General features: G+C 43.7%; 2 protein-coding genes across 2 annotated transcripts in view; one reads left to right on the forward strand and one right to left on the reverse strand.

The window, feature by feature from the left end:
* Positions 1 to 337: 337 nt before the first annotated feature.
* Positions 338 to 4,470, reverse strand: LOC146027077 (uncharacterized). The gene is made up of 3 exons (XM_083158075.1): positions 4,391 to 4,470; positions 1,758 to 1,804; positions 338 to 1,155 (listed from the first exon to the last, which is right to left on the reverse strand). Exons 1-3 carry the CDS (start codon positions 4,410 to 4,412, stop codon positions 454 to 456), a joined length of 771 nt encoding a protein of 256 aa, XP_083014201.1. The 5' UTR covers positions 4,413 to 4,470; the 3' UTR covers positions 338 to 453.
* A 10,064-nt stretch (positions 4,471 to 14,534) lies between these two features.
* ABCA4 (ATP binding cassette subfamily A member 4) overlaps positions 14,535 to 14,910 on the forward strand; it is a 227,808-nt gene continuing 227,432 nt past the window's right edge. Inside the window, exon 1 of the mRNA XM_083157071.1 lies at positions 14,535 to 14,664. The gene's annotated coding sequence lies outside the window, so the exon portion shown is untranslated. The remainder of the gene's footprint in view (positions 14,665 to 14,910) is intronic.

Raw genomic sequence — 14,910 nt, forward strand, 5'->3', positions numbered from 1 at the left:
AACTACACATCCCAGCATGCCCTGCTACTATTTTACCATTTGGCCATACTAAAACTGTAGCAGGGCATGCTGGGATGTGTAGTTCAACAACAGCTGGAGTTTCAAGGTTAGCCATCACTGATCTAGCAATTCTAACCCGGCACATCTAACCACTGGAAATCAGCAGTCTGTGATAACTTCCTCATCACAGACTGTTACATACATATAGGCGGAGCAGTGTTTCAGTGTTGGGCACTATAAATATGCAAATAAAATAAGTTAGGTGCTAGAAATAAATGTTCATAAAAGGCTTTTAAAGCATGGCACATTACAATTGGGTAACACACAAAAAGGTTTATTTAAGCATAATAGTGTTATCGCCAGTGGTGGTGAAAGCGCCTGCCTCTCCCTGGTGGTGGAGGGGGGGGCGCATGCCTCTCCCTGGTGGTAGAGGGGGGGCGCCTGTGTTCCTCTTTATGGCTCCTCGATGTCGCGGCTGAGGTCTTTGTTGTGGCAATGTCTGCATGCCATCCAAAGACAGAAGAAATTGAGTTCTAACAGGACAACTGCACAGATGACCAAAATGCAAATAAGAAGTATGACAGGGGTGTCAGGCTCTTCTATGGATGAGGAGGCTCGGGCCCCTTCAATAGCATTGATGCCTCTGGCATTGTCATCACTGGCCGCATACGTGGAGGCATCGTCAAATTCTTCATCAGTGGGGGAGGCCTCAGTGGTCTCATCCGCTGGGATGGTGTCAATGGCCACATCATCGGGTGCTGTGTAAATGGCTTCATACATTGGACCAGTGTCAATAGCCCCATCTGCGGGAGCAGTGTCAATGACCTCATCCACAGGGGCAGTATCAATGGCTTCATCCATGGGAGCAGCAGGATAATCTGAGGTGGTGGCATCCATGGCTTCGTTCACAGAGGCAACATCCTCATCTGTTGGGGTGGTATCAATGACCTCGTCCATGGGGGTTGCAGCAATTCCCAAGTCTGCCTGAGTGGACTCAACCATTAGGATAGGAGTGCCAGCCTTGACCGCTTTGGTGGTAGAGCTAGCCTCAGCCACCAGGGCAGGAGTGCCGGCCTCGACCTCTTTGGCGGGAGTGCCGGCATCTACTACTGGGGTGGGAGTTCTAGTCTCTTCATGTCTGTATGTAAAAGGAGCCTATATACATAAAAAAAATAGTATAAATCAATGAACATTTTTGAACTTTGTTCAAAAGAGAACAGCTTAGAATCTCTGTGATCACAATTAGGAACCACACTGTTGTGCAGAATACTTTAAATAAAGAACACAAATACCTGATTGCAATGGCCAAAAACATGTGCTACAGTTACCTGTAAGACAGATTTCACAATTGTTTCCAACACTGTTTGAGGGGACGGATCACGGCGGCTGCATGACATCACATGCAACCGCTGTAACCCAAAACACACCAACTCTGCGCCTGCCTCTGCAGCTAGGCTGCGCAGGCAGGGGACTACAATGGAAATGGAAGTGCTTCACTATTTAGCAAAGCATTGGCATTTCTGTCAGGAGGGACAGAAAGCAGTTGTTGTTTTGTGATTTCTCACAAAACTACTCCTCAAGTTGAATTAGGCACTAAGTACTGTAATACATTACATAGAGGTACAGTATAGTAACTGTACTCCTAGCATGGGAGCTTTGATCATTAATATAGTTTATCTGTAGCTAATTTCAAAACATTGTAATCAACACAAAACCTTTCAATATTAGTACATGTAAATAAGCAAAATAATACTCACACCAGCTCCATTATATTTGGAATAAACTCCAGGTAGAACTGCAGTGACTGTTAATACAAAGACAACTTATGTTACATATTTCGTATGACCATCTAGTTATGATTTACACACATATTTATAGACATACTGTAATTGCAACTACTGTGACAAGGAATCACATACACTGGATAAGATGAAATCTTGGTCTTTATTTTGTAGCAGGCAAACAGCATACCAGGTAACCAGCATAAGCGAGGATGGTTACAGCAATTCAGCATACAGGTGTCGCAGCATAGTACAAACTCTTCAGAAAGCTCCAGTGTACCCTACAGTGAAGCCCACACCCCGGCCTAATGACCCTCTGCCCTGGAAACTGTTATATCGGGAGAGCACAGGTGCTGCTAACCAGCCCAACCTTGATCACATCAGTTTCCCTGCTGCTGCTGCTGCTGCTGCTGATGATGATGATCTAAAACCTGGACCAGCTCCTCCACATTATCTTCATGTGGAGGTATGCTGTCCCTGCCACTCTACATAGTTCCGTTGAGGGAAATCCTTGCAACATTTTTGTCCCAGGGATAGGTGGCAGTGTCTATATAAAGTAATATGAGAAATGTGCCTCCATTTCTGTTGATATATACCAAATAAATCTAAAATAATGTTACTTATGCTAAAGGTTGCCAGACTATTCACAGCATAGGATCCATAGAAACATGGTCTTTGCCCCCCATCACTGCAAATGATGTCTTTGCCTTGGGCAGGAGATTATATGACAATTTACCCTAAATAAGATTTTTATGGATATCAAGCCAAGCTGCATTAGCAATAGTATTTGCATCTGAGTACACCAGGATCTGCCAACATACACTTTCTGACTTGGTGACAGTACTGGATCCTAGTAATAGGGTGAATAATGGTTTAACTCTCAGAATAATCTTGTTAAAAATGGGAAAAATGTTGTGATTTCTTCAGCAGCTGATTAGCGAAAATTGTGTCACGCGTATGCGACCACTTAGACCACAGTCACATACAGGAAAATGAAACCGTAGTCCAAGCCGCACCGGTCGTTGGGAGGGTGTCAAATCAGGCATTGGGCAGGCGTGGTCCAAACAACATAGGCATGTCCAAAACGTTTGCAGTTTGGGTCGTTGTGGCTGTGACATTACACACAGGGCCTTATTCTAGTTCACTCTTTCTGACAAAATCCTTCTTAGATGGACAAAACCATGTGCACTGCAGGGGGAAGATGTAAAATGTGCAGAGAGAATTAGATTTGGAGTTATTTTGTTTCTGTGCAGGGTAAATACTGACTGCTTTATTTTTACACTGCAATATACTGTAGATCTCACTTTGAAGTAAAACCCCACCTAAATCTAATTCTCTCTGCACAAGTAACATCTGCCCCACCTGCAGTGCACATGGTTTTGTCCATCTAAGAAGGATTTTGTCAGAAAGAGTGAACTAGAATAACCCCCACAGTCGCTGAGATGGGTAAAATGCCGTCCCTGCACCTGAAATCACAGCTAGGCTGTGCAGGCAGGAGGATACTGTAAAGATGTGATTGCTAAATTTAGCAGTTGCATTCAGGGCAGGACCCGGCATGCATGATGGTCTTGCCCCGTGTTGTGCAGCTCACCATATGCTGGAGATGGCAGGCGTAGTTTTGCGATTTATCGCAAAACTACAACTGATGCTGAATCAGGCCTATATAACCTTCTATCAGACTACGCATGATTGAGAGTAAGAAAATGTATTGTATAAATCAGTTGCTATTTCAATCAGCTGTAGGAAATGAAAGCCCTTTTCTCAACAACTGGCAATTGTATATCTGACATATTAGGTACAATAGTAGTCACATTATATATTTCAAAAGAGAATGAAACCTGCTTAATAAGATAGTGGAGAAGGATTGGCAATGCGCAGGCCAGCAATTTGCTATATAGCTGCTAACTCTTGGGGAATCCCATCTTGGAAACCACAGATGTGGCAAGTGTGGCGGGGTGATGCAATTCTAATCAACATGACATCACACAGCAGGGGCAGGGCTATAATGGCTAAATTTGTTCCAAAACAAGTATTCAACCCCTGTCCCTGAAAACCACACTTGTGAAACTACACATCCCAGCATTCCTTACCATCATTTTAGCATTGCCTAATAGCAAAACTGTGGCAAGGCATGATGGGACTTGTAGTTTCACAACAGCTGGAGGTCCATAGTTTGGACATGATATAGATAGCAGAGGTGGGACTGCACCACTGTCGCAAATTCAAATAGGGGAGCCACACCTGCCAGTCAGTCTGTACTGTGCTGTTTAGGGTGGCAGTTGGTGGGGCTCCCCTATATGAATTTTGGACTGTGCTGCAGCCCAGAGACTCTGCAACTGCCACTAGATTGGATGTCCAGAGACAGAGAATCTTGTCCCTCATGGAAGCACTCCACATGGCTGAAGAATGTGGAAATGAGGGAAAACAGATGGACAGGAACAATCCTTCCAACATATCTGTCCCAGTGATAGGTGGCAGTGTTTAAATAAAGTAACATCAGAAATACCCCCTCTCTCCCCAGTTACATTTTACCAAATAAATATAAAATAATAGAATACATAAATATAAAATAATGATACCAAAGCTAAAGGTTTAATCAGAATACTCACAGCAGAGAATCCACAGGTACATGGTCTCTGCACAGATCTTTGCCAATGATGCCTTTGCCTTGGGGAGGAGTATGACATCACACATGCTGATGTCATAATGGCTGTCTTAAAGGGAAACTACTCTAAATAAGCTTTTTATAGATTAAAAGCCAGGCTGCATTAACAATAGTATTTGTATACCAGCACACTGGGAGCTACCAACATACACTTTCTGACCCAGCAACTGTACTAGATCCTAGTAACTCGGTGAATAATGGTTTAACTCACTGAATAGAGTGATTTCTGCAGCAGGACATATAACCTCCCATCAGACTGAGCAATGGACTGAATAGACAGTTGGCACTAATAAATACTAAAAACTAAAAAATGATATCTTATATCAGTGGTTCCCAAACTGTGCGCCTAGGCTCCCTGGGGTGCCTTGGAGCACTTGCAGGGGTGCCTCAGGTTGGTGGTCCAGAACCAATTCAAATTATTTCTGGCCAATGAAACAGACAAAATCAGTGCTTGTGGCTTCCAATTATAAAATATGTGGGGAAACAGAAGTGAATCATGTTCCTCACCACATAACTGGACCTAAGGATGACATTTAAGCACAACTTATTTAATTTTATTTAATTTTATTTTTTTATTCTTGGTAACAAACTTTGGCCTAGGGGTGCCATAAAAAATATTCTGATACTCTAGGTTGCCGTGATTCAAAAAAGTTTGTGAACCTCTGTCTTATATGAAAGTCAGTGTAAAGGTGCCCATAGACGGTCCGTTCCTGGACCGTTCATTCTGTACTATGAGATGCGCGCTCATACGCATCTCATCGTACGGTGAAAAAATTATGTGCTGCACTGTGCTTATAGTCAGAAACATAATAAAAGAATATGTATTTTTAGTGGGGCACTAAATGGAGGATTAGTGAAGCTCCATGATTCCCAAACTGTCCTCAACAGCCCAGGTTTTAAGGATATCCTTGACTTAGCACAGATGCTTAAATTAAAATGAGCAAGGTATTAATTTGCCTGTATTCAATATCATGGATATCCTTAATACCTGAAATGTTGGGGTGCCTTGAGGACCATACTGTATATGGGAAGCTCTGGTATAATGGGTTGTAGGAGTTCTGCAGTATTAAAGTTATAATCACCTATTCAAAACAGAACTATCCTTAGGTTGAAATAACTTCATAGGAGCAGTTGTGTAAATTATCCTCTTTATATAGTTGCTACACATTGACCCTCATTCTGGTTGACTCACTCGATCACGTATTCTTCCTCAATCGTTCCTTAGCTCACTGCGCATGCATATCACTCGCAAAGCGCATGTGCAGGTTTTACCAGCAGTGAAAGCTCGTGACCTTCCGAGTAGAAATGGGCCAGCGAACGAACTCGTGTAGAGTATGCGTAATGTGGGAGTATTGATGGGTGCGGCCACAAAACTGGGCGGCAACCGGGGCATATACAAGGGTGGTGACTATAAGTGCAGGGCAGGGGCTTCACTCCACTGTGCGAGTGCTTGGGCTGTTTGAGCTCAAAATCACTCACTCTGTAAAAGTAAGTCTCACGCCTCGCAGTCCAGCCGCATGGCCCCGCATTCGCATGGGCAATCAACATGCACAATTGATAGACTACATGCACCTGCACCCAATGCACAGCCATGCAGCATATAATTTTCCCTCATTAATGAATTAACTAACAATATGGCAGTCACATGGGAAGCACCCACAGAGCCTCTTCGCTCAGCCGGCCATTCGGCCGCATGTTGGATTTTGCAACTGACAGGCCGAGCTCTGTCTGAACACGTTGCCGTACGTGCGGTTCCACGCCACTCCCCTTTGCCTTTAGATGCGAACGACTGAGTTTGGCAGTCTTTATTGGCATGCTTTCGCTGCCCGTGTCCATGTGCGGTCTGTAGACTAGGCTACGTGCGAATGTGTGGCCGAACGAATCAACCAGAACAAGGGCCTTTGTATGAGCACAAATATAGCACCAAACCAGAAACTCAATATGGGATATTTTGTTAAAAAACTTGGACCCCGTATCGCCATACTTACACCCCTGTAGGTGCCATGGACTGTGGCATTCAGACATGGCACCTGCAGGGGTGTAAGTATGGCAGTACGGGGTGATACGGCCGGTACCCCGTACCGCCATAACAAATACCCACTCAAGTTTTTACTGCACATGCATGCATATGTGAGTGGCAGGGGGCGTGGCCTCTCCCAGGTCTGCTGCCCCCGACAACTGATTCCAATCGGAGGGTAGGGGAGCGCATCACGCGTCACTCCTTCCCCTCCCTGTGTCACTGTGACTGGGCTGTCAACCAATAAGAGCTCACGGGCTGGCAGCCAATCAGGAGCCAGCCCGCGAGGTATGATTATCTCATGGCCCAGTCAGGGACACAGTGAAGGGGAAGGAGAGACGTGTGATGCACTCCCCTCTGAAGGGAAGCAGCAGTGGCATGGGACTGGAGGCCGGAGGGGGAACAACCAAGACGAGTCCCGGAGACAGCCTGAGCCAGCAGCACTGCAGGAGAGTGAGTTGTGCTGCTGGCTTATTCTGGCACTGTGGGGGCATTTCTGTGTGGCACTGTGGGGGCATACCTAGCACTGTGGGGGGCATACTTAGCACTGTGGGGGCATATGTGTGGCACTGTGGTGGTATATCTGGAATATATATGTGGCACTGTGGGGGCATATATGTCTGGCACTGGGGGCATACCTAGCACTGTGGGGGCATATATATGTGGCACTGTGGGTGCATATCTGGCACTGTGGGGGCATATATGTGTGGCACTGGGGGCATACCTAGCACTGTGGGGGCATATATGTGTGGCACTGTGGGGGCATATATGGACTGTGGGGGCATATGTGTCTAAGTCTATGGGGGCATATCTGGCACTGCGGGTATATATGTGTGGCTCTGTGGGGGCATACCTAGCACTATGGGGGCATATTTGTGGCACTGGGGGCATATCTGGCACTGTGGGGGCATATTCATAATGGGCATCAGTTGTGCGGCAGTGGCACAATGGGCATTATGGTGTTGGGCATAATGTGTAACGGGCATTATGGCATGGGTAATATGTATTGGGTGTGTGACACGTAACAGGCATTACTGTGTAAATTTTGGCCATGCACATTCGGAATTTAATATCCCTGTTTGTAGTTTATCTGGCTCCTACATTTTGTGTGCAGGATGCAATGCACAAGCCCAAACAGAAATATCATCATGTTCTAAAGTTTTGTCGTGCAGCCACTCCCCCTTGTGTCATGTGACCACACCCTTGCCATGCCCTAACCACCTTTGGTGCGCAGCGCAGTACCACTAAGACATTTTTCTACTTTCACCACCTGTAACATTTCTCTAAAGGAACATGTATAAAGCAATACTGCTAACACACATAAAATACTTTATTAGAATTCTGTCATACTGAAGTCTGCACTGTTCTGTCCACATTCAGTTTGTAGACATATTTAGTGTTGAACGGACAAAAAACTTGCGCTTAAGGCACCCCAATGTTGATGTAATAGTCTCCTGCAGTGTTTCTAAAAAGGAATGCTCAGTCCCTTAAAACAATAGTAAACAAACAAACAGATAAGAACAGCGTTGAAAACAAAAGTATGGATAACATTTTGCTTCTATTTATTCAACAAAATTAATTGGTATCACTGGCAAGTGAAAATATAAAAAAATAAGGTACTTATGTAATATCTGGGCTCCCATTTTTCTTATGAGACCGCGTCCCCTCGCTGCGCTCGCCACGCTTCGGGCACGGTGGCTCGCTGCGCTCGCCACACTATATAAAATCAACTCCATGCGTAGTTGGATAGTAGGGGTATGAAAAAATGGGGTGCATTTAACATGGGAGCCCAGATAATACATAAGTACCAAAAATAATAATATATCACAAACAAACATTGAATAGACAATTAAAAGACATATACAGACTGATGGACTTAGACCGTTTTAACAGCTGATTAGCAATAGCCTTTGTTAAGGTGCCTTGAATTGAGTATTAAAGAGCCATCTTAATTTGTCCTTTTGTAAAAATAATATGTACTGATGAAAAAATGAATGAATGAAAAAAAAAAAAAGATCTCTTAAGGTGCGTACCCACGGTACGATTTATGTTCCGTATGATATTGTATACGATTTCCCAGAAAAGTCCCAGTGGTTAAAAGCATAAGATTTGTGCTTAAAATAACTTACAATGTGCATAAGATATCATATACGATATGGCGTCACAGCTGTACTACACTATACTATCTTATGCTTTCTAGCCAGATTGAGTTACATGCTCACCCGAGCAGCTCCCTCCCAGACGACCGTCGGGAGTGCGCATCGTACGTCGGATCGTGCGTACACACGGTAAGATATAGTGCACTATCTAGCATGCTATTCGAAACTAGCTAGATAGTGTGCTAGATTTTGCACTATATCTTACCGTGGGTACGCACCTTTACTGTATCCTATCTGGCCAGACAGAGAAAAGGTCCCTTTGCGTATCGTGCAGTGTGGCATCCCCTGTATATTGAAGTTTGTGTTCAGTAGTAACACATTGGTGATGATGCTGGCTGTATGTTTAAATTGCCTTTGGTGCAGGTTCCTGGCAGAGCCTCCTTATAGTTCAGTCAGGTATAGATGATGATGACGCGTTTCCCCGCCTCCTAAATGGTGTCAGCGGCTATTTCGTAGAGTATGAAGCAAAATTTAAATATACTTTTGTTTTCAGCGCGGTTCTTATCTGTTTGTTTGAATGGAATGACCTCAGCTTCACAGCGGTGGCAATGCCTGTATACCTCCAGGAGACTGACACATTTGGGCTCCAACAAGTCACAATCCCTTTATCACTAATTTTAGACACCTGATTTACCAATGTAGACGTCATTATACCATCTATAGATGTGTTGGTGGTAAAGTGCCAAGGCAATCCCTCTACACCAGTGATTTTCAACCTTTTTAAACTTGTAGCACACTACAGAAGATTTCAAAATTGCCACGGGACGTTGAGTCTGCCAACACCAAGGAATTAGGGCAGCTGGAGTCTTATGAGTACTATGTGCTGCTAATAACATTCATATGCTCTGCCAGCCATTTTAGCATGCTTTAGATGAAGTCTATGATATACATAGGATTAGTCTCTAATGTATATCACTGACTTCATCTGGAGTATGCTATTGTATTGTAACTATTTGCACCATTAAGCAAAGTACCTAGGGCAGCGTCGGATGGAGGAGCAGTGGCGGGTGGGTGAAGGAGCAGGCAGGAGCAGACAGAGGAGCAGCGGCGGGTGGATGAAGGAGCAGGCAAGAGCGGAGCAGTGGGCCAGTGGCGGTGCACGGGCAGTGTAGCAGGTAGATTCTGCCTAGGCATGGCCATCGACTATCGATGTTCCCAAACATCGATGGTCGGGACGTAGTGCTTGATGTTTTGGTCATCGATAGGCTAGGATCGAATAGTTTGATGCCATCGATGGATGACATCCGATGGCGATTGTTTTTTTTCCCCTGCTGGCTGCTGGCCAGCTGCCCGGCTATACTACCCTCTCTGAGTCCTAGTCGGAGCAGGAGCCGGGAGCCGGCTACCATTGTCTACTTGCGCATGCGCAGAGGAAGAACGGGCCCGGGCGGCCGCCGCCGGGCGGTGCGCGCCTGCGCGATAGAACTATACCTGATGCGCTGGATAATAAGGTTTCTTCTGCGTGGGGGCATGTGTGCGGCGCGCGCATGCGCAGAAGAAACCTTGTTACCCAGCCTGTCAGGTATAGTTCTATTGCGCATGCGCGCACCTCCCAGCGGGGGCGGCCGCCCCATTCTTCCTCTGCACATGCACAAGTAGACGATAGTGGTAACCATCGATGGCTGCCAATAGATGGTTCTGGGATAAACTGCCATCGATGGAAGATGCGTCGATTAATTGTGAATGGTCTTCTCTAATTTTTTTGTGAATGCCTTTATGTGGGAATATTTGTTCTCAGTTGCTGAATTTACATTATATTTTTGATCCCTCAGTTATCACAATTGAAATATAGAATCAAATGGGATAATCATAGTATATTCAGTGTGTCTGTGCGACAACAAACACTTTTCCCTTTATATTTTAGAATACTGTACCTTGGACCCAGGTAATTGTCCGGTTGGTGATATGTCGACATTGCGATGTGAAAGGGGTATTAGAAAGTTTCCTAATACCCCTTTCACACCAGCCTAAATTCCCGGGTTGGGCCTGGGAACAACCCGGGACTAGCGTGGGTGTGAAAGGTTCCAGGGACAAATTCCTGGGTTAATTTGCCGGCAATTCAACTCTGCTAGGTAGCAGGGTTGCTCCCGGGTCCTTACCTCTTAAACTGTAAAATAATTTGGGCAGGACCATCTTTACCTTCGGTTTCCTTTCAATGTACATCGTAATTTCATCATCTACACATTGATTATCTAAATATGCAGCACTGTGTAATACAGTATATAAATATAAATAATTTGTAATATTTTATTAAGTCTTGCAATAGGTGGTCTGGGAGGCACACCAGAAGGTAGTGTTCTTGCATCACGGATGGTGTAATGGTTAGCATTACTGCCTCACAGCGCTGAGGTCATGGGTTCGATACCCACCATGGCCCTAACTGTGCAGAGTTTGTATATTCTCCCCGTGTTTACATAGGTTTCCTCCGGGTACACCTGTTTCCTCCCACAATCCAAAAATATACTTGTAGGTCAATTGGCTTCCAACAAAAATTAACCCTAGAATGTCTGTGTGTGTATATATGTAAATATGTTCTACAGAACATCTGTCCTATGTGTAGTGATTGGCTATTCTTCCAAGAACATCTGTGGTGACCAACCATTAAAAGTTCCAGGCAAATATTAAGTCTCATCCAAAACCATCAGATATTTCTGAGACCTCAAATCTTGATACTTGAGCATGGTTGTTTGTCTCACCAGTGTGCAGAATTCCTCAGCTGATCCTTCTTGCCTTTCAGCTTCACTTGTCTTCAGTTTAGAGAAATCATATTTTAAAATGGTGAATTCCTCCCTCAATTTATCTCTTTTGCCTGAAGCAAATGTCATGTTTTAAACTGTAGACTGTTGTGGAGGGGTCTTATTGTTTACTACACTCATTGTTCTAAAGCGGAAGCGGTCTGGGTGGTCCCTGCTTTGGGCAAAGGTTGGGCTGACACTTTGGCCCTTATTCAGATCTGATCGCAGTACAAATTTGTTCTAAAAATGGGCAACACCATGTGCACTGCAGGTGGGGCAGATGTAACATGTATAGAGAGAGTTAGATTTGTGTGAGTTATTTTGTTACTGTGCAGGGTAAATACTGGCTGCATTATTTTTACACTGCAATTTAGATTTCAGTTTGAACACACCCCACCCAAATGTTACTCTAGCTGCACATGTTACATCTGCCCCACCTGCAGTGCACATGGTTTTGCTCATTTTGAGAACAAATTTGTACTGCGATCAGATCTGAATAAGGGCCTTTATTTTTCCACAGAACTTAAGTTGGGTACATACTAGACGATAATATGAATGATTTTGCCAATTCTGATGGGTTGGAACGACAAAATCTTCATATACAAGGACATACAAATTCCACACTATAGGGCTCTTATGTATAAACAAAAAGGCATCGTTATCACTGACACTCAATTCATGCACTCTGAATAGAGGACTTGGCTTGACTAACAGAGCTGTGGCTTTATGGAGCCCTGCCCCCCATTACATCACTCTGCAGGCATGCTTAGTTTATCAAAAATTCTAGGCTTCCCCGCAGGGCTGTGGAGTTGGAGTTGTAGTTGGAGTCAAGAAGTCGGAGTCGGAGCAAATTTCGAGTACCTGGGGTCGGAGCCGGCAAACAATGCACCGACTCCAACTCCGAAAATTATAATTAATGACTTCTCTACTGTAAGAATAAAGACCAATGCATGCAGTGCCTCACGTAACCGCAAAACGAACACGTTAAGTGACCATGAAAAAGCATGCTTTTCATGTGCTTCACTATATGGCACGCAACGCACAATTCGGAGCACCAATACTTATAAATGTATTCTCCCTTGTAGTTTACAACTTATTTCCAACGTTCAATAAGGTTTTCAATACCTCGAAAAATAAATTCAACCAAGCTCTCCCACCATACGCACAACATCTTTTTACGTGGATGAAGATCTTGTTTCATGCGCGGGGTCGTTTGTTTACCTTGGCTAAGCCATTCCTTACGCTGGTTCATATTGATGTATAGGCACCATTTTTCGTCGCCAGTAACGATTCGGTAAAGAAATCGTTCCTTGTGTCCGTGAATTGAACGGTGACGAGCAAGCAAACCAGCGGACAAACATTGTGTTTGTCCTTTGCTTAAACTGTTCAATACAGTAGACTGTTGGCTTCCCAGCCTCTAGTTTCTGTAGTAATAATATGTATGTTGCCTTTCTTTCCTTCAAGGAATGTATCAAATACATTCGCATATTAATACAGAGGAGTCGGAGTCGAGGAGTCGGGGTCAGCCGTATGAGGAGTTGGAGTCGGAGTCGGGCCATTTATCTACCGACTCCACAGCCCTGCTTCCCCGGGCCCCTGGTGCAATGCCGGTCCCTTCTCAGTGACAGGAGCCAAATGCTGCAGGATAATGTCATTAAAGAGTGAAACCCAGGTGCAAACTGCACACCCTTTGAATGCCTTTGATAGGAATGTTGCTTGTATCCTGTAGCTGAATATGTTACAATGCCAATACTGAGTGTGTGTGGCCAGATACATACATAGCAGCCCTACTGTCTTCCTAAAATATTGCCGAATTTTGAGAAAAAATAAATAAAAATCAGAAATATGATTTTAATGCTGCCATTTGGATGTTGTAGCACCATCCACCTAATTGTTAATCTGGCCCTTTCAATCAGAGAAGACTTCAATTGCCCTACTCTATTTCAGTCATGTGCTACTTAGGCTGCCTTGGCTGAGGTAAAGAGAGGCCTGTCATGTCTGCCATAGTCTACGTAGGTCTCATACAAACAACTGTATTGTTGGAGAACAATATAACACGTAAGTACAATTTAAACATGCTTGGGATAGGCATACTGATATCCTTACAAAAAAATAAGGATCAAATATGGTTTGAGGTAACATGTTTAAAAAAGGGGCAGACCAGATGGGCCAAGTGGTTCTTATCTGCCGTCAAATTCTATGTCTATGTCTAAGTAAGTAATATTTACCTTTACAGTATATGGAATATCTAGAATTCCACGCACCCAGGTGCTGGATGTGATACCCATACATGCATGAAGGAGGGGGGAACGACAAAAAATTACTACTCAAAGTAATTCATTTCTTAATGTGTGTTTGTAAATTAATTTCAGGGACGTTTCTGAAGTGATTTGTTGTTCTCCTGAAATTGCAGCAATTAAAAATTAGATTTAAACAAAGACAACTTGAAAAATAATTGTACTATAAACCTGCTACTTTGAGTGCCACACTCCTTTATATGCCTCAGTAATGCTAATCACAAAGGACACCTCCACACCAGAAGTACTATTTATATGCCTCAGTAAGTATGCCAATCACAAAGGACACCCTATACACCAGAAGTACTATTTATATGCCTCAGTAAGTATGCCAATCACAAAGGAGACCCTATACACCAGAAGTACTATTTATATCCCTCAGTAAGTATGCCAATCACAAAGGACACCTACACACCAGAGGTACTATTTATATCCCTCAGTAAGTATGCCAATCACAAAGGACACCTAGCTACAACAGGTGCTATTTGTGTATCTACATTCCATCTGCATAAATATTTGCTTCATCAATAAATGCCAGGATACAGAGAAATAGTCACAGTATACATGGTTCTCTTACACCAGTCATATAAGAGGTAATTCTATAAGTCCGGCGTCTGCGACTTAAGATTCTGCAGACGATTGGCTTTCATAATTTAATATCCTAATTAGTGCTGACACTTCCTTTCTAACAGGGTCATCATTGGTGCGGCACAGATTACCTGTGATCATTTCCCAAAGCACTTATTGTTCGTATATGATCGTAATTTACAGTGAGAGTCCTTAGCGTAAAGTCCTTTAGCTGCACGCTAACATTGTTTTACAGAGGAACTGTGTAATTTCTACCATCAGGCTGCTCCATGTTGTGAAAAGGATTACAGCAATCTGATTAAGACTGAGCCATGTGTGGAAGAAACTAGCTCAGGACAATGCATTCCTGTCATGAAATGCCTACTCCAGACATTTGTTTCTCGTAGATGTCCTCACAATGCTGTAATTTCCCCAAACACAAGGTAAGTCACTCATTTTCCTAGGTCTACATTTGTTAAAACAGGAAACTTCAAAATGTGCTTGCTAAGAACCTGTGTAGTATTATCTAGGCCTGAGATAATGATGCATGTACAGTATAAGCTTACAGCAGCTGAGAGAAGTCTCATGCTGGTAGCAGCACAACAAAATACTTTTATGTGTGATATGACGGCATCTTTCCTTTCAGAGCATATATTATATATATATATATATATATATATATATATATA

This window comes from Crinia signifera, chromosome 8, assembly GCF_055691185.1.
Source record: "Crinia signifera chromosome 8, ASM5569118v1, whole genome shotgun sequence".
Lineage (NCBI taxonomy): Eukaryota > Metazoa > Chordata > Amphibia > Anura > Myobatrachidae > Crinia > Crinia signifera.